General features: G+C 39.5%; 1 protein-coding gene across 3 annotated transcripts in view; it reads right to left on the reverse strand.

Moving 5' to 3' along the window:
- Positions 1–17,718, reverse strand: part of LOC122902844 (WT1 associated protein) — a 28,889-nt gene extending 11,171 nt beyond the window's left edge. Inside the window, exons 1-5 of one of the 3 annotated variants that reach the window (XM_044242888.1) lie at positions 17,487–17,718; positions 9,526–9,563; positions 7,401–7,456; positions 3,637–3,695; positions 1,543–1,670 (exon numbers count right to left, since the gene is read on the reverse strand). In XM_044242888.1, coding sequence (XP_044098823.1) covers positions 1,543–1,670; positions 3,637–3,695; positions 7,401–7,456; positions 9,526–9,555 — 273 coding nt within the window. In that variant the 5' untranslated portion in view covers positions 9,556–9,563; positions 17,487–17,718. Of the gene's footprint in view, positions 1–1,542; positions 1,671–3,636; positions 3,696–7,400; positions 7,457–9,525; positions 9,564–17,152; positions 17,286–17,486 lie in introns of those variants that run through there. The other 2 variants (XM_044242879.1, XM_044242897.1) reach the window with 2 other exon arrangements.
- Between the last annotated feature and the right edge of the window lie 794 nt (positions 17,719–18,512).

An 18,512-nucleotide genomic window follows, 5' to 3' on the forward strand; every position in this document is an offset into this window, starting at 1 on the left:
CTCTCTCTCTGACAAATAAATAAATAAAATCTTTAAAAAAAAAAAAAAATAAAAAATAAAAAATAAAAGGACTGTGACTGAGCCCTAAAGAGCACTATATTGGTGAGAAAAGAACTGGGAAGAAGACTGTGTCCCATAGGGGGCGCCTGGGCGGCTCAGTGGGTTAAAGCCTCTGCCTTCGGCTTAGGTCATGATCCCAGGGTCCTGGGATCGAGCCCTGCGTCGGGCTCTCTGCTCCGAGGGGAGCCTGCTTCTTCCTCTCTCTCTCTCTCTCTCTCTCTGCCTGCCTCTCTCCCTACTTGTGATTTCTCTCTGTCAAAATAAACAAAATCTTAAAAAAAAAAAAAAAAAAAAAAGACTGTGTCCCATATACTATCAGTCTCCAATGACCAGAATATTGCCTTCTGCATTAGATTTAATAAACAATGTATCAGACCAACGGAGAGCATGCAATTCAGTCCCTTGGGTGGCTCAGTCAGTCAAGCGTCTGCCTTTGGCTCAGGTCATGATCCCAGGGTCCTGGGATTGAGCCCGGCATCAGGCTCCCTGCTCAGCAGAGTCTGTTCTCCCTCCACCCTGCCCCCCTGCTTATGATCTCTCTCGCATATAAATACATAAAATCTTAAAGAAAAAAAAAAAAAAGCAAGCATGCAATTCAATTTTGGGCTTGTGAGTTTGAGCCCCACATTGGGTATAGAGATAACTTTAAAGAAATAAATTTTTGGGGGGCGCCTGGGTGGCTCAGCGGTTTAAGCCTCTGCCTTTGGCTCAGGTCATGATCTCAGGGTCCTGGGATCGAGCCCCACGTCGGGCTCTCTGCTCAGCGGGGAGCCTGCTTCCCCCTTCTCTCTCTCTGCCTGCCTCTCTGCCTACTTGTGGTCTCTCTCTGTCAAATAAATAAATAAATAATCTATTAAAAAATCATTAAAAAAAAAAAAGAATTTTTTTTAAAACCTCAGATTTTCAAAATTAGAATAGATAAAATTACCTCTACTTTACATAACGTATATGCAAACACTAATAAAAAAGAACAGATAAGACTGCTGAAGATAGCATATAACTGAACCTAGACTCAACCTGAGCTGAATGACCAAATATGTCACTGGACTTCAGATCCATGTAGACATGGCAAATACTACAAAGGAAAGTTGTAACATTAAAAGCAGATACGGAAGAAGTTACTGATACTAACAAAAAAATCTTTTACATAGAGAGGTCAAGACAGAAAAGAAGACAGTCCGCTTAGCAAGGAGCAAGTGCTTCTTATACCCTCAGTCATCAAGAAAAGTATCTGAATCGATATACTAACTCTCCTATCATGGAAATTTCAGAGAATAACTTAAAATTTGTAACTTCCTGGCCAAAAAAAAGTAATTTTTAAATCCAATAAGGGGTGATCTACCAAAATTTTAGCATAATTATAGTTTAAGAGATATTCACTTATAACATTAAGTTTGTAAAATTAGCCAAATACCAATACATGTAATTATGCAGACTAGTATTCAATTCCTCAAAAAGACTTGAAACATCCAAAATACTTACAGTACACTCTTGCATCTCTTGCTCCTTGGTTGCTAGTCGCATTACAAGGATGTTTTCCCTGCGAGCAGACTCTTGTTGCTGTTGCTTTAATTTTTCTTCAGATTCCCTTAACCCAGTGACATCATTAGCTGATGAATAAAGAAAAAAAAATTTCAGATTATGAAATATAATTTCAGGATCAAAATGACGTACTCAAAATAAAGTTCTGACTGCCTTTATCAAGAATAATAAAAACAAGGGCAAAAAAATTCATCAAGTCTTTTGTTTCTATCGTACTTCTATAACAAAGAAATTTATTCTTCATCATTAGTGTTTTTAGGAGATAGTGGTGTTAAGAGGCTTAAAGCCACATAGAATTATGTTATTGTACAATCTACCTCCAACAGAACACGGGAACTTCATTATCTGCATCTGTCTATACCATAGTGTGTCCACAAAGTCCTGACTACATTGTTCGTAACCTATCTGATGAAAACATGCCAATAACTGCATAAACAATTATCACTTAAAGCATTCACCATACTGGGACACCTGGGTGGCTGAGTCAGTTCAGCATCTGGCTCAGGTCATGATATCAGGGTCATGAGACTGAGCCCCACATGGGAATCAGGGCTCTAGGAGGAGTCTGCTTGAGATTCTCTCCTTCTCCCTCTCTCCCTCCTTTGCTCAAGCACATGTACAGGCACTCTCTCTCTACAATAAAATCTTTTTTGTTTGTTTTATTTAAGATTTTATTTATTTATTTGACAGAGAGATCAGAAGTAGGCAGAGAGAGGGGGAAGCAGACTCCCTGCTAAGCAGAAAACCTGATGTGGGGCTCAATCCCAGGAGCCTGAGATCATGACCTGAGCTGAAGGCAGAGGCTTAACCTACTGAGCCACCCAGGCACCCTTAAAATAAAATCTTAAAAAAAAAAAAAAAAAAAAAAAAGGTTTCCGGGGCACCTAAGTGGTTCAGTTGGTTAAGTGACTACCATCAGCTCAGGTCATGATCAGGCCCTGTGTCAGGCTTCCTTCTCAGCAGAGAAGCCTGCTTCTTCCTCTCTGCCACTCCCCCTGCTTGTGCTTACTCTCTCCATCCCTGATTCTGTTAAATAAATCTTAAAAAAAAAAAAACAAAAAAACTTTCACAATATTAATACCTATAGATTATAATATAGTCATATAGTAATTGAAATTTCAGGGTATTAAGCTTTCTGAACAATACTGCTTTGTATACTCACAAATAGTATTTTACTGCTAACTCAGTGAAAAGTGACAGAAACTAAAATGGTTTGAAATTATTAAACTTTGTTGGTATTATTTTTCAGCAGGTTTTGAAAAATCTGTATATATGTGCCTATACCCTACTGTTACACATTAAACTCTCAGAATTTATTCTGTGTTGCTTCTACGTATCTCCTTTCTTCTTGCTTCACTTCCAATTCTTCTGTGCAAAGACTTACGGACACATCAAGGAAAGTTTCAAGTAGTTGTACATTTCCCCATCTCTACTCTCAGACATCTGTATGTAATTCTACTAAAACAATTATGCTATTATACAATTATGACATATCAGTCTTCCCCAAATGACTGGGTAGAAATTCCTCAAGAAAAGGGATCATGGTTCATTCACCTATTTCATAGCAGCAATAAAGTGAGTGTTTGGGAAAGTTCTTTAACAAAATGCTTCAATGAAAATTACAATTGCTTAGGGGAACCTAGTTGACTTAGTTGGATGAGCGTGAGACTTTTTTTAAATAAGATTTTACTTATTTGACAGAGAGAAAGACACAGCTGGAGAGGGAACACAAGCAGGGGGAGTGGGAGAGGGAGAAGCAGACTTCCCGCCACTGAGCAGGGAGCCGAATGTGGGGCTCCATCCTAGGACCCTGGGATCATGACCTGAGCCGAAGACAGAAGCTTAACGACTCAGTCACCGACTCAGTCACCCAGGCTCCCCAAGCTTGACTCTTGATCTCAGAATCATGAGTTTAAGACCCACACTGGGTGCAGACATTACAACTGCTTAGTAAAACCAATTACCCTGTGTCTGTAACAAAAATCTAAAAGGAGATATTCACATAATCTTTAGAGAGGTGAAACTCAAACTTACAATTAAGATCTGTGTACTTGCCCTCCAAAGCTTGGACATACGCTTCATATTGTTTCCATCTAATACAAAAATAAATTCGTACATTAGTTACCACATTAATACTCCCAGAAAAATCACAACACCTAAACTTATAAATTTAAGTAATGACAAGAGTTTCACTATGATTTTTAACTAATAATAAAATTAGCCATTTCTTTATTTCTTCTCAACTTACAGGAATGAGGTAAAAGAAAATACAGAAAAAAGTATTCTCTGCTGAGAATATACCAAGTATGCTCCTTTGGGTCACTTTACCCAACTTATAGGACTTTGTATCACTGAGTCTCAGCACGATGCCTTGATTACAAAAGCGAAGTAAAAAACTTACTACTTTCAAATATACTGTCTACCTCAAACAAATGGCACTTAAGAAACGTGCTTAATTGTAAAGGACTAAAAGGTTCTTTATCTTAGCTCTTTCATGAAAATACCATAAAACCAAAGCAGTGGTTCAAAGCAGTATTTATTTTTGTCTGTAAAAAAGGGAGAATATACTATTTTCCAGGACAATTCTTTAAACCACACCTACTTGGCAGAAACAATCTGCGTAAACGACATATAGTATCTGAATATGAAGGAATCTTTCTTCCTTGTTATATTCCTCTACCCTCAAAATACAGGCTATGCTAAAGCCTGGTGATTACTGTTGAAAACAAGGTCTCCAGTCTTAATGTTTAAGCAACTTACAAAAAGTAACATGCCCTGAATGTCTGCTATCCTGCTTCCTGAAAACCTATGCTTTTCAGCTGCTCTTCTGTTACAGCTAGTAAAATTTACAGTTGATCCGTGAACAGTGTAGGGTGGGGGTTTAGAGGTGACAAACCCTACAGTAAAAAATCTGTGCATAACTTCTGACTCCCCGAAAATTTAACAACTAATAGCCTACTACTGACCAGAAGGAAACCTTACTGATAATATAAATACTTAAATTACACACACTTTTGTATATACATTATACACTACATTCTTACAATAAAGCTAGAGAAAGGAAACATTAAAAAAAAACAAGAAAATACACTTAAAGTACTATACTGTACAAAATTTGCACATTAAATGGACCCACAGTTCAAACCTGTGTTGTTCAAGGGTCAATGTACCTTTGATTTTAGAAAATCTTTCTATAAAATTTCAATAACTCTGATAGCTTTGCTATGAGATATATTAATACTATACCATAATAAAAAAATTCCCATAATACCAAACTAATCCACCTTTTACATAAAGACTGTTCAGTCAAAGGCATGCTTATTTTTTAAGATTTTATTTTTTTACCTGAGAAAGAGAAAGTGCGCACACGCGAGCATGAACAAGGGTTAAGGGTAGAGGGAGAAGCAGTACCCCGCTGAGCAGAGAGCCCGATGTGGGACTTGATCCCAGAACCCTGGGATCATGACTTGAGCTGAAGGCAGATGCTTAACGACAGCCACCCAGGCAACACTGGAATGTTTACTTTTATGGTCCTTAGGACACAAAACAGGAATTTCACTCAGTGTTTGGGATGAATAAAGGTCTTTTGTGGAGGCTAAATAAGATCTATTTTAGGAACGAATGGATGGCTCAGTCGGCTAAGCGTCTGACTCTTGGTTTGGCTCAGGTCATGATCTCATGGGCGGTGGGACTAAATCCTGTGTAAGGCTCCACTCAATGGAGTCTACCTGAGATTCTCTCTCTCTCTTCCTTGCCTCTTCCCCCACTCGTGCTTGCTCTCGCTTGCATACTTTCTAAAATAAATCAATCCTAAAAAAGGAAGAACTATGTGTTTAGAGGAACAGAAAAACATGAAAGTTCAACCAGTTTTGTTTTGTTTTTTAAAGATTTTGTCGGAGAGAGAACAAGGGAGAAAGCATTAGCAGGGCGAGCAGCAGGTGGAGGGAGAAGTAGGCTCCCACTGAGCAAGGAGCCCCGTATAGGACTTGATCCCAGAACCCTAGGATCACGACCTGAGCCGAGGGCAGACGCTTAACCAACTGAGTCACCCAGGCATCCCTCAACCAAGAACATCCTTATCAGGACGACAGGAAACACAGAACAGTTAAATAAGTAGCACTTCATTTAAAATCACCAAGAGAATTAATGAGGGGGAAAAAAACACACTTTAAAGTCATACATGAGAATCCCCTAAAAGAAGTTAACTGACCTCAAGAATATAAACTGCAGAACTTAAAAACCTTAAAAGTAACTTAATATAAAAAATTATTCCTATGAATTTTATTTATTATATTACTGATTTCTTTCCCTACAAGTATGTCAAGAAAAAGACTGGGCACACTAACCAGAGATACAAGAGAGTATCAACATGTGAGTGGCAGTATAGCTCAAGCATGGGTTTACACCTCAGGAGGAGGACAAGTGTTTTAGAATACTAAGAATTTAAATTTCATGTATGGGAAATAAAAGCATGCAATGAAAAAACAGTTCTTTGCATGAAGAAGATAAAGAGCTTGTCCACAATATGAACAGCTAAGGAAGGTGGGAAATTATCAGACTCCAGTTAACAATGGAACATGCCATCTGCATCTGCCTGTTTTATAAAACACCTCTTTGGGAGGGCCGGGGTGGCTCAGTCGGTTAAGCACCTGCCTTCAGCTCAGGTCATGATCCCACAGTCCTGGGACTGAGCCCAGATTCTGGCTCCCCGCTCAGCAGGGAGTCTGCTGCTGCTTCTGCCCCTCTCCAGCTCGTGCTCGCTCGCTCACTCTCTCTCAAAATAAATAAATCAAAAAGACGTTGTCATCTAAAAATTACCATCTAAAAAATTTATCACCCAAAGTAATAAAATGTAAAAAGAACAAATTTAAGTTAGATAATACAAAACATGAACTGATCCCGTTTTATGCTAAAGAAATAAATAACCTTAATGCTGTTCCTGACTCTCGGCTTTTCAAGACATTTGTAAAGATAACCACAGAAATTCCGAGCTTGGAGTAACCTTTGAATGTAATTTAACTCAACTCCCTAACTTACAGAGGAGAAAATGATACAAAGTTATATGAACTGACCAAGGTCACAGTTATAAGAAAGAGTAACTTTGGGTGCCTGGGTGGCTCAGTGGGTTAAGCCGCTGCCTTCGGCTCAGGTCATGATCTCAGGGTCCTGGGATCGAGTCCGACATCGGGCTCTCTGCTCAGCAGGGGCCTGCTTCCCTTCCTCTCTATCTGCCTGCTTCTCTGCCTACTTGTGATTTCTGTCTGTCAAATAAATAAATAAAATCTTTAAAAAAAAAAAAAAAAAGAAAGAGTAACTTTGCTATCAATAAATAATGTATTTCTTCCATAGATAAACATGGCACCCTTTAGGACTACAACTTTTTCACACATGAAATAGAAAAGGAAAAAATAATGACATCCAAATGAGTCTACATTTTGATCAACTGAAAGCTTTCTGAGAGTAGGGTCTTTCCCCACAGCTAGTTCTACACATGAAGTACCAATGCGTAAAGTTAAAATTCTGAGTATCTTCCCTCTCCAAGAAAAACTCAGGTTTTCCTAGCCACCTAGAAGTTACCCAAACTGATACTTTAAAGTGTTTGATGTTTTTTAGTTCTTTCCTCAATGTTTACATAATAAAGAAACAGACCATAGAAAATATGGTCAAGAAGTACATTAAATGATTTGAGAATGTATTAATGTTAAAAACAAAACACTATAACTTAAAAATAATTATAGCATAGAACCACAATGTTTTATAGAAAGTATTTTATATTTTTGATAAAAAGAACATTTTACCTTAGAATTAACTCATCTCGTGCCATAACTTTGAAGTCTGTTTCACTCAGCCGAACCTATATATATAAGAGAATTAAAATATGAACTGACTGCTCTTCCTAAAACTTTAAAATATTAAATACCACTGGCTCTTATGTTCTTCATATTTTTATAGACAGGATCTTAACTAACCTTTTTGTCCCCTAATTGCTCATTTCTGGTATTGGGAATATCCTTAACTACTGAAGACACACCAAGTCCCTCCCAAAGGACCACTGTGCTGAATCATACGAAACCTCTTGAAAGCCCCAGGTTAAATGGCTCAATACATATTACTGTTTTTTAAAAATTCTTATTGTTTTTAAAAGGCACATTACTTATCTTTAATACAGGCACCATTCTTAGGGAAATGCAAATTACAAGTTCAATGAGCTACTGATACACATTATTAGAATGGCTTAAAAAGAAAAAAAAAAGTGTTAACACCAAATGCTGGGGGAAGATGTAGAGAAACCAAACTTTCACACACTGCTGGTGAGAATATAAAAGGGTACAGTTGCTCTGGAGAATATTTTGGTAATTCCTTCGGAAACTAAAAACGGATGTGCCATACAACCAACCCAGCAGTTGCATTCCTAAAGATACATCTCAAAGAAATAAAAATATTTATTTTCACTGAGAAATTTGTACACAAATGTTTACAGCTTTATTTGTAGTAGCTCCCAAACGTCCTTCAACTGGTGAATAAACTATTATATAATCATATCCTTGGAATACTATATTCACCGTTAAAAAGAAACAGCCTATGGACCAACTTGGATAAACCTCCAGGAAATTGTACTGGGTAGAAAAAAAAAATTTTTTTCAGAAAGTTACATATAATGTATGACTTCATTTGTACATTTGTGAAATAGCTAATTAGTGAAATGGAGACTTATTAGTGGTTGCCAAAGGTCTGAGATGGATGGAGTTACAGAGGAATGGCAAAATGGAAGCTTGTGGTAATGCTTCCGTTACCTATTTTGGTTGTGGTGATGGTTATATTAAGTTACACATGATAAAACTACATTGAGCTAACATACACAAACACACACACTACACATATAAGCTCTGTGGATTGTATCACTGTCAAGCTCCTGGTTTTGATATTGTTATATAAGATGTCTGACAGTTATGCAAGATTAACATTGAAGGAGCCTGGATGAGGAGTGCCACAAAACCCCCCTGTACATTTCTTTGCAACTGCTGGTTTATCAACAATTACTTCAAAATAAAAAAGTTAAAAAAAAAAAGGTACAATATTCTAGCTGAAACTGTTCTGTAAATTGAGAAATATTAAGTGTTTCTCTATACCAAATGAAGATTGTAAAGGCGAGGCACCTCTCCTGCTTTAGTATGAAATTAACGTTTCATAGGTACCAAAATATATTAAAAGTCTAACAGAAAGCACACAGTTAATTCTGATTATTAAAACACAGTAAAACTCTACTTCATGAATAATTGGACTCCAAAACTTAAGACAAATTTCCATAATACTTATCATCTAAACTATTCATTTAAATACTCACTGGTTAATAAGCTCATACCCTCCATTTGAAGTATAAATTACTTTCAGAAACTATATTATTTTGCAACTCTGTGCATATGTAACAGTGACTACAGTAAATTAAGTTAGGGAAATAGTTAAGTTAGGGAACTAGAACAAGGAGAAAATGAGACTAGAAAACAAAAACTTCAGAGGATAAGATAGAATCGAAGAACTAGCTACATAACCCTTTGCTGATATATAAAGAGGTGGTTTTACCTTACAACCAAAGAGATTTTAAAAGTACAAAAAAAAGAGTAAGTAACATAAGTTGTGAAGAAATCTTTTTTCACGTTTATAGTTATGCAGGTGGAAATATTCACATGGCAAAGATTAAGAGCAGACCACAGAGATATAATTATACAAGTTTTTCAAAAACTGAAAATATTCTAAAAATACATTATATACAAGATACGATGTCTAACACATTATACACCCACAATGTTAGTAGTGTTATAAGGCAAGAGAGTAAAAGATAACAAGTAAAGACAGTCCTTTCATCTCTATTAACTGTCTCCCCCCGCCCCCCAAGAACTTAGAAACTGCAGGAAAAAAACACACCTTTTTGGGAAGAGGTTCCTCGTTGGTCATCTTGAATCCTAGAAAAAAGGGGCAGAGAGAAGAGGTTCAACTGATGTTCTTTCAGTTACGGCAGGAACAAGAAATACTGGCTTTTCCAAACCAATTTATTAGGGAACTCAGTTTGAACCAAATCATTAGATTATTTAATAATAGTTTTAGACTTACAGAAAAGTTACAAAAATATTACAGGGTTCCTGTATACTCCACACCCACCTTCTCCTTTACTAACACATTACCACTGTTTTCTTAAGTTATTAAAAAAAATTCCTTTGTAAAAAAGTTAACCATTCCTTTTGATGGCCCTATAAAGGACTAAAATGTAACTTTTCAATGCATTCTTGTAACTGCCCCATGAGAAAGACAAATCTTACATAAGTGACATCACTGTGCTAAAGTCAGACAATGACCTCAGGCAGTATCCCAGGCATCTTGCTGAAAGGATATTAAGTATAGTTCCAGTTGCTAAGCCTTTCCTTTAACAGTATCATGTTGTTATAGTAACGTAGATAGAATCTATCATCATAATTCACTACTGTGCAACACTTATATGATATTTAACCTATATAAAAATATTCCTAGGGGCGCCTGGGTGGCTCAGTGGGTTAAAGCCTCTGCCTTCAGCTCAAGTCATGGTCCCAGGGTCCTGGGATCAAGCCCCACATCAGGCTCTCTGCTTGGCGGGGAGCCTGCTCCCCCCCGCCCAACCTCCTGCTTCTCTGCCTACCTGTGATCTCTGTCAAATAAATAAATAAAATCTTAAAAAATATATGTTCCTATACTGTTTAATTTCATGCCACAGAATTTGTATCTCAAATTAGTTGTTACAAATTTTACTAACTCTACTGCAAAAGATACGTTATACAATAGAAAAACTCTCATTAACTTTATTATGCTCACTGAAAACACTTCTACTTCCTAATATTCAAATAAGAACACAAGCTAATTTAAATTTATTCCTAGGTTTTATTTCCAACAGCACTGTCATGATTCTTCCTCTTATATTTTTTACACTTCTTTGATATTCACTTTGCTTACTCATACTTATTATAAATCCCAAACTATTAAACATTTAACTAAAGAGAAATAAGTCAAGGAGATGCCCAGCATGGTAACTATAATTAGTAATACTGTACTGCATGTTTGGAAGTTGCTAATAAATCCTAAAGGTCTTCACAAGGAAAGAAGGAAAATAATTTTTCTAACAATGTGGTAACAAATGGTAACCAGGTTTAAAGTGGGGAGCATTTCACAGAATATACAAATATCCAACCATTATGTTGTACACCTGAAGTTAATTGACCTTCCATATCAATTATACCTCAACTTTTTAAAAATCAGCCGAAGAACTTAGAGTGAAAAACTGAATTTTTAAAAGCTACTGGACTTCATATTATTTGAGATTCCTCAAAAGAAGACAATCTTCTGATACCATTTTTTATGCTACCATTTTTTATACTGTCCCAACTCTGTAAATCAGAAATTCCAACCATATACTGCCACTAAAACCTCATTTTCAGACTAGATATACTGTACATTTTAGGGAAAAAAAAATAAATTGATCATATATCACTGGCTTAGTCTATCTTTAATAATCTTATTACTGGATGCAGCAAGCAAAAACCCGAGTATGTAATTTTCTTCTGAGCTAATGAAGCTGATCAAGCCTCTGACCAATATTTATGAAGACATAACCATATTTCCACAACTTAAGGTCTGTATATTTTTCTATTTTTTTTTTCCTTTAAATGGGTCTCTGTTTACTTGAGACTTCTTATTGCCCAGTTTATATTCTCTGTTGGAAATAATGGACAGCTACTTAGTGACTATCCTAACATGACACCAGTGATTACAATCATTTGGGAAACAAACCTTCACCTTGTTTATCCCCACAGAGATCTACTTCTGTTTTAGTATGTTTAAAGTACATTCACTCTACTTGACTGCAACCCACTGGAATCCAGCTATCAAGCTTGGCATTTCCTTGGAATACCCCATTTGTCTGAGCTAAATAAACTAGGAAAACATGCATTCTAGCCATTGGAAATTTTAGCCAATTTAATTAGTATATGTGTACCTATACATGCCACTAATCTGATTAAATCCTTCTTAAAGTAAGCTCCCCATCTCACTCAAAATAGTGCATGCCAATCCTCTGCTATCCCTTCACATCATGCTTTATTTTTCTGCATAGATTCTTATAATGATCTGATATTTTACATATCTGCTTCTCCCAATTATAAAATTAGCTCCATGAGAGCTGTTCCATTCACTGCTGATGCCACAGTACACAGTAGGCACTCAAACATATGCTGAATGGAAATAGGAACAAACGAATTTGCTTCAGTTACTACTGAAATCATAACAGTAAGCTAAATAAGTCAATCTAATTTTCCCCCCAAAATAAACTAGATGACATTCTGTAAAATTTTGAGAATAAATGTGAAACCTAATATAACAAATACTGTGGTAAGAATGCTGTATAAATAGATAAATTTTCCACTATAGATAGTCTACCTGTTAACTAGTTAATGGGCACTATAGCTACTCAAAATTTTAGTTATAAAACCTAAGCAATATAAATTCCAGTTATAAACTAGTAAATGCTTCTACAACATGACATTTTGCCTAGGTTTATTTGTTCTTTCTTTTCTTAATACATATTCAGGTTATTCCATTAAAATAAAATTAATTGCAAGCCTAATTAGCAACAAATTAGACTGTTTTTAAAAGGCATTGAAAGGACTAGGAAACACAGAAAAGTTGTTCTAGTAATCCTGCTTTTCTATAAGAGGGTGGCATACTTTAAAAACAAAAAAAGCCACAAAACCCGAGCCTCAGTTTCCCCTACCCCAAAAGGAGTATCACCACCAAGGCTCAAAATGACTGAGCTTCTGGGGCGCCTGGGTGGCTCCGTGGGTTAGCCTCTGCTCGGGTCGTGATCCCAGTGTTCCAGGATCGAGCCCCACATCGGGCTCTTTGCTCCACGGGGAGCCTGCTTCCTCTCCTCTCTCTGCCTGCCTCTCTGCCTACTTGTGATCTCTGCCTGTCAAATAACTAAATAAAATCTTAAAAATAAATAAATAAATAAAAATGACTGAGCTTCTTCTAAAGATAAACATTAATCTTTAGCATGGTGACTAGCACAAAATAAGCAATTATTTCCTTCTCCCCATCAATAAACAAAGACTCTCAATTACTACTTCTTGAAAAAACTAAAGGGAGAATTCAAAAGCTGACGTAACAATAAAGACCTGTTGCTCCTTTTTTTTTTTTTTTTTTTTAAATGATCTATTTATTTGAGAGAGAGAGCGAGCAAGCAAGAGACTGGGAAAGTAGAAAAGGGAGAAACACACTCCCTGGTGACCAGGGAGCCTGATATGGAGCTTGATCCCCGGACCCCAGGGATCAAGACCTGCCTGCTCTTGTCTTTGTTTCTAAGTCCCACTGCAGAATTCTTGGTGAGCTCGAGTTTTTATTTTTTTATTATTTTTTTATTTTTTAAAGATTTTATTTATTTGTCAGAGAGCGAGCCAGCACGCGCAAGCAAGCAGAGTGGCAGGCAAAGGCAGAGAGAAAAGCAGGCTCCCCGCCTAGCAAGGAGCCCGATGTGGGACTCGATCCCAGGACCCCAGGATCATGATCCGAGCTGAAGGCAGCAGCTTAACCCACTGAGCCACCCAGGTGTCCCAAGCTCAAATTTTTAAAACTCTAAACAAACATTGGTTTATATTCTCTTCTAAAAAGTTTGATGGTGGACAAACTTCAATTACATAGCACTCTGAGAATATATGTTCTTTATAAAAATAAATCACTCTGAGATTTATCTGAGATTTATATTAATAATTTATATTTATTATTTTAAAACATATCACTCTGAGAATAGATTTTCTTTATAAAAATAAATTTATTGATTTGTGACATATGTCAAAGATAAATGCAGTTTTTGCATAAAGGTTTGCATTCACGTTGATTCTGAGTCATGTCATTTCACATGTTATAGAATATGTGACATGGGAATTCAAAGGTTAAGCATTTTGAAAAATTCCTCCCTGATTTTTAGCCACTCAAAGTCAATCTCTCCTTCAGAGCCCATATATGCTGTAAGAGTTAAATAAACAGCTTGGCAAAAGGCAAATCAGAACAGGTTTAAATTTAAAAGTATCAATTATTTAGTCAAAATAGAACTTGGTTCTCAAATTTGATTTTGACATTACATGAGTATACTAAGAAAATTATTCCCCAAGGCAACTTTTTTTTTTAAAACTCTTTTTGAAGATTTTATTTATTTATTTAAGAGAGAGAAAGATATCACAAGTAGGCAGAGAGGCAGGCACTGAGATGGGGGAAGGAGGCTCTCTGCTGAGCAGAGAGCCCAACATGGGGCTCAATCCCAGGACCCTGAGATCATGAGCTGAGCCAAAGGGAGAGGCTTAACCCACTGAGCCACCACAGGCACTCCAAGGCAACCTTTAAATTACAAATGAAAGCACAATAATCATCTAAAATCAATTCCAGATTCATGAAGACAGTGAACATCCCAGGTTCTCAGATCTATTTCTATATCAGAAAAATCAACTAAGGGCCCCAGGGTGGCTCAGTCGCTAAGCATCTACCTGCTCTAAGGGTAGCCTGCTTCTCCCTCTTCCCACTCCCTTTGCTGTGTTCCCTCTCTCCCTGTGTCTCTCTCTGTCAAATAAATAAATAAAGTCTTAAAAAAGAAAAAAGAGGGGCGCCTGGGTGGCTCAGTGGGTTAAAGCCTCTGCCTTTGGCTCAGGTCCTGATCTCAGGGTCCTGGGATCACGCCCCCCAATTGGGCTCTCTGCTCAGCAGAGAGCCTGTTTCCCTCTCTCTCTCTGCCTGCCTTTCTGCCTGTGATCTGTCAAATAAATAAATTTTTTTAAAAAAGAAAGAAAATAGGAGAAAAACTGAATAAAATATTGAGTTGAATCCTGAATCTTAAAGGGGGGGAGATGAATATACACTCATTACTATGAGTCACACACTTAATAATCACAACTTTTCAAAGTCGAAGTTGGCCTCCATTTTCCAGATGATGAAAATGATAATGAGTCACTAAATGATTAACTCTGGTCAAAACACCATTAATAAATCGGCCATTAGGACCCCAAACACAGCACCTCTCTAAAATTGGTAACTGATAGAGATGGATTATTCTTCTACTCTCTCATTCTCAATAATGAATAAGCTTAACTAAAAAACAGAAAAGCAAAAGAGAAAAGAACTTAAAATTGGCCAATTTGGCTACCTTTTAGGAGGTTTAAGACTGGTTAAAACATGGTCTTAAAATTATTTAAAGGTTTCAGTTATTCACATTCAGATAATCTCTGAAATTCAGATCTCAGAATCACCATGTACTCTTGATGCTTCTGACACTAAGAAATACTTTATGATGTAGAGTTTGGTTTTGGTTGGCTAGGTGCCTAGCATCCCAGATCCCAGTACTTCCACGGCTCTTAGCATAATGACCTAAGTTATGCAACTCAGTTCTCTCTTAGAGGGTGAACACCAGCCAACATATTTTGAGAAAGCATGTAGCTCGTTGAAAGTAATTTTAAGTAAACTCAAGAAAATAATCTGACAGCATACAACCTTGGCTCTGATTAGGAATCAAATGCCCACCTTTTCCCGACTCTTATTATTAGTCAATGGATCTTCAGCAAGTCACTTAACTCTGGGCTGCGGTCTCCAACCCCGGGGTGGTAGGGTACCAATTTTGCCTGCCTTACAAAGTGCTGCAACTCTCAAGAGCCATAAAAATGTTTAACAAAAGATTTTGCAAATAAAATATCAACATCAAAAGATAATTTTGATGTGCGTTAAAAAAATTAAAACTAAAGAATATTTATTTGTAACGCCCAGTTCTAGCCTGATCAACCAGCTTAATAGCCAATGGGATATACAGTTATGGGAATACTGAAAAGTTGTTCTGAGAGGCTGAATATCAGAAAACATTTAGAGGCAAAAATGTAGGAAATAATTTAAAAAATAAAAACGAGCAGAAAACCAAACACTACCTCGGTCTGGTTTTGGTAAAACACCCATCAACTTAATTTTAAGAGTAAACTACTTTTTTTTTAAGAGCAAGATAACATACAATTATATGAAAATGCTAAGACCACCAAGTACAGGATATTTTCAAGGGGATTCTATACTACATACATACAAAAAACACATGGTCTTTGAAAGCTGTAACATCCTGTACAAATATAATTATTACACCTCTTGTTTCCACACTGTAGAGCTACTACAGATTTTCTATATCATACAAACCAACTCATTTCTAACACAGAAAAATACGGAGCAGGCATGACCAAAAATTGAATCAGGAAAACTAGGCATTATTAAGTTCTGATGAGCTGATCAGTAAAACACGAGTAGTGCCTGGGACACACTTTTATTACTACTTTCCTCCTTTGGGACTTGGAAATTCATTCTTAAGTTCCGCCACTGAGAAGTGAAAATACTGACCACTTGGCTACAGCTATCTGTGTAACACAAGGTAAGCTCTGAAAGAACTCCGCAAATACACCCACCCAAACCCTTAAAATTAACTTCATCCTTATCTCCTGCCACCTGGTGGACTGCAATTTCTTTCCCCGACTTGCCTCATCAGGTGCTATTGAACGGCAGTATTAAATAAAATTTAGGTTATCTTGAAAAGATTATCCCACATCGTTTTTTTCCTTAATGGGGGCATGAATGACGACGATATACGCCCCTGCCATAAAAAACTAAATGGTCAGAACTTAAAAATTAAAAAACGAGAACTCGTGATAGACTCGTGACTTCCACTACCTACCTTCCTCAGTAACAGAATTCACTAAATTCTAAGAGCTGGAAAACTAGACGGGAGAACTCACGACTATAAATACACTCACGGAAATACTCTTCTCAGGGCAAAAGAACCGTCTCTTTACTTTCGAAACAGTTATTTAGGATCGTAACACAGTCCTCTGAGATCAAACTGACTTCATCAAAACAAGAACTTGGACTTTTCCACTGTGTCCTCTACTGACTAATGAAATACGGTTTTTCAAAAATCAAGTAACAGCCTTAAAGGGACCCAACACGAGACTTTAAAACTGCACGAAAACCCCCCTCTACTGAATTAATAAAGAATTCTTTCTTTACTCAGAACGTATGCCATCATTGAAAAATGGAAGTCTTCAGGAGGATGCAGCCGCAGTAATAACCTACTGCGCGACGGGAAAACTGGTCAGCGAACACGGCTCTCCTTCCCTGGCTGCACTCGTTAGTGCCGCCAACCCTCGGGATCCACAGCAGAGACGGGAGGGGGCCACAGAGAGGCGGGGACACGACGCGCACCGAGGGGGCGGCCTCCCGGTAGGGCCGGCCCGCGGGAGCGCCCACCTCGCCCCCAGGACGGAGGATGGAGGCAAAATGGCCTCGGGGCGGCGGAAGTGTCCCCACAGGCGGGAAGGAGATGCAGCTAACGGGAGGCCTGCGGGCCCGGGAGCCCCGACTCGCCCTGGGAGCTCTGCCCGCCCCTTCCCCGGCAGACCGCGCCTCAGCCCTAGGGACCCCGAGGTCCTCGCGGCCGCTCCCGCCGGCGGCCCGCACCTACCTCTCCAGACGGAGGCCGCGCCGGCGCCGCCCAGTCACATAGGCCAAGGCCGCGCTGCCCGCTCGCCAGCCGGACCTCCAGACCACACTACCCCCAGCCCCCGCACTCCTCCTCCCGCCGCAGCCCCGGCGCTCCCCTTTATTTGCGGGTCTCGCTGCCACAAAATGGCGCTGAGGGAGGACGCGAGGCCCCGACGCCCCACCCCCTTCCCGCTCCTCCCGCCGCCCCGCCCCGCCCCGCCCCGCGCCTCCCGCGGCACCGCCCGGCCCCAACGCGCCGCAGCCGTCGCCCGCCCTCGTCGCCGCCCCGCCATGTTCGCGTCCGGCCCACTCACTGAGTCGCCTCCCGGACGCGGCCGCAGCCACCGGTCCGTCACGGCGCCTCGCCGCAGGGAGGAAAAGCGAAGGGACGGCACGCGCCCGGAGCCTCCAGGCCCTAAGGGAGGAGTTGCGCTTGGGTGGCACGCCCCGCAGATCCGGAGCCCTGCAAATTCGGCGGGGGCGGGGGGAGAAGCGGACCGAGAGGAAGGGTGGGCGACGAGGGCGACGAGGTCAGAGGTCAGCCGCGGGGCATCACGGGAAGGGCGGCGGGGGTCGCGATTGGCGGCGCGGGTTGAAAGCGCTCGCCCGGCCACCTGCGGCTGCAGCGCAGCCTCCGGCGGAGGAATCTGGGCCAGGCGGCGCGTGATTGGCCGCTTTGTGGTGCAGCGTGCCTCGGTGATGCTTCCGCGCGCTGGAGGGCCAGGTGCAACCTCAGGATCTGGGCGCTGGGCGGGGAGTAGGGTCAGTTCGGGCTTCGCATATTCTTGCTGTTTGGGAAATTAGAAACCAGTGTTCTAGCTTCTGAAACGCAGGCTCCCGGCTTCTTGATTCATCCCCAACTTGACATTCCGACGCTAAACGGAGGAGCTACTGTGTAGCAGATGGGAGTTGTGCCTATATCAACCGCTCCAGGGGCACCTTGCAAACTCAGAAACGCGGGGAAGGCGAACCCAGTGAGTTGTTAATGAACCTTATGGAATACGTTTTGTAATTTGACCATGCTCCCTTACTCGAGACTTGGTGTCACCCGGACCATTGCGTAAGAACTATGATGTTACCTGCTAAACGTGAAACAATCTCTAACACTTACTACAGGGGGTCGGGTCACTCTTGACTGATGTTTCCTTACCCGGCTTTTCTGAAAGTGTTTATCGCTAAAGGAACTGCCCTGAAATGAGGTGATTTATAAAGATAAGATTAAAGTGTTCTGATGGTCAAAGGGTTCGTGGTATATTCCCAGTAAGTCAGATCGGTTTGGATAAAATATTTGCAACTTGCCGCACAGGAAGTCTTGAAAAGTGAAAAAAGACAAAAATCCA

Source organism: Neovison vison, chromosome 1, assembly GCF_020171115.1.
Source record: "Neovison vison isolate M4711 chromosome 1, ASM_NN_V1, whole genome shotgun sequence".
NCBI lineage: Eukaryota > Metazoa > Chordata > Mammalia > Carnivora > Mustelidae > Neogale > Neogale vison.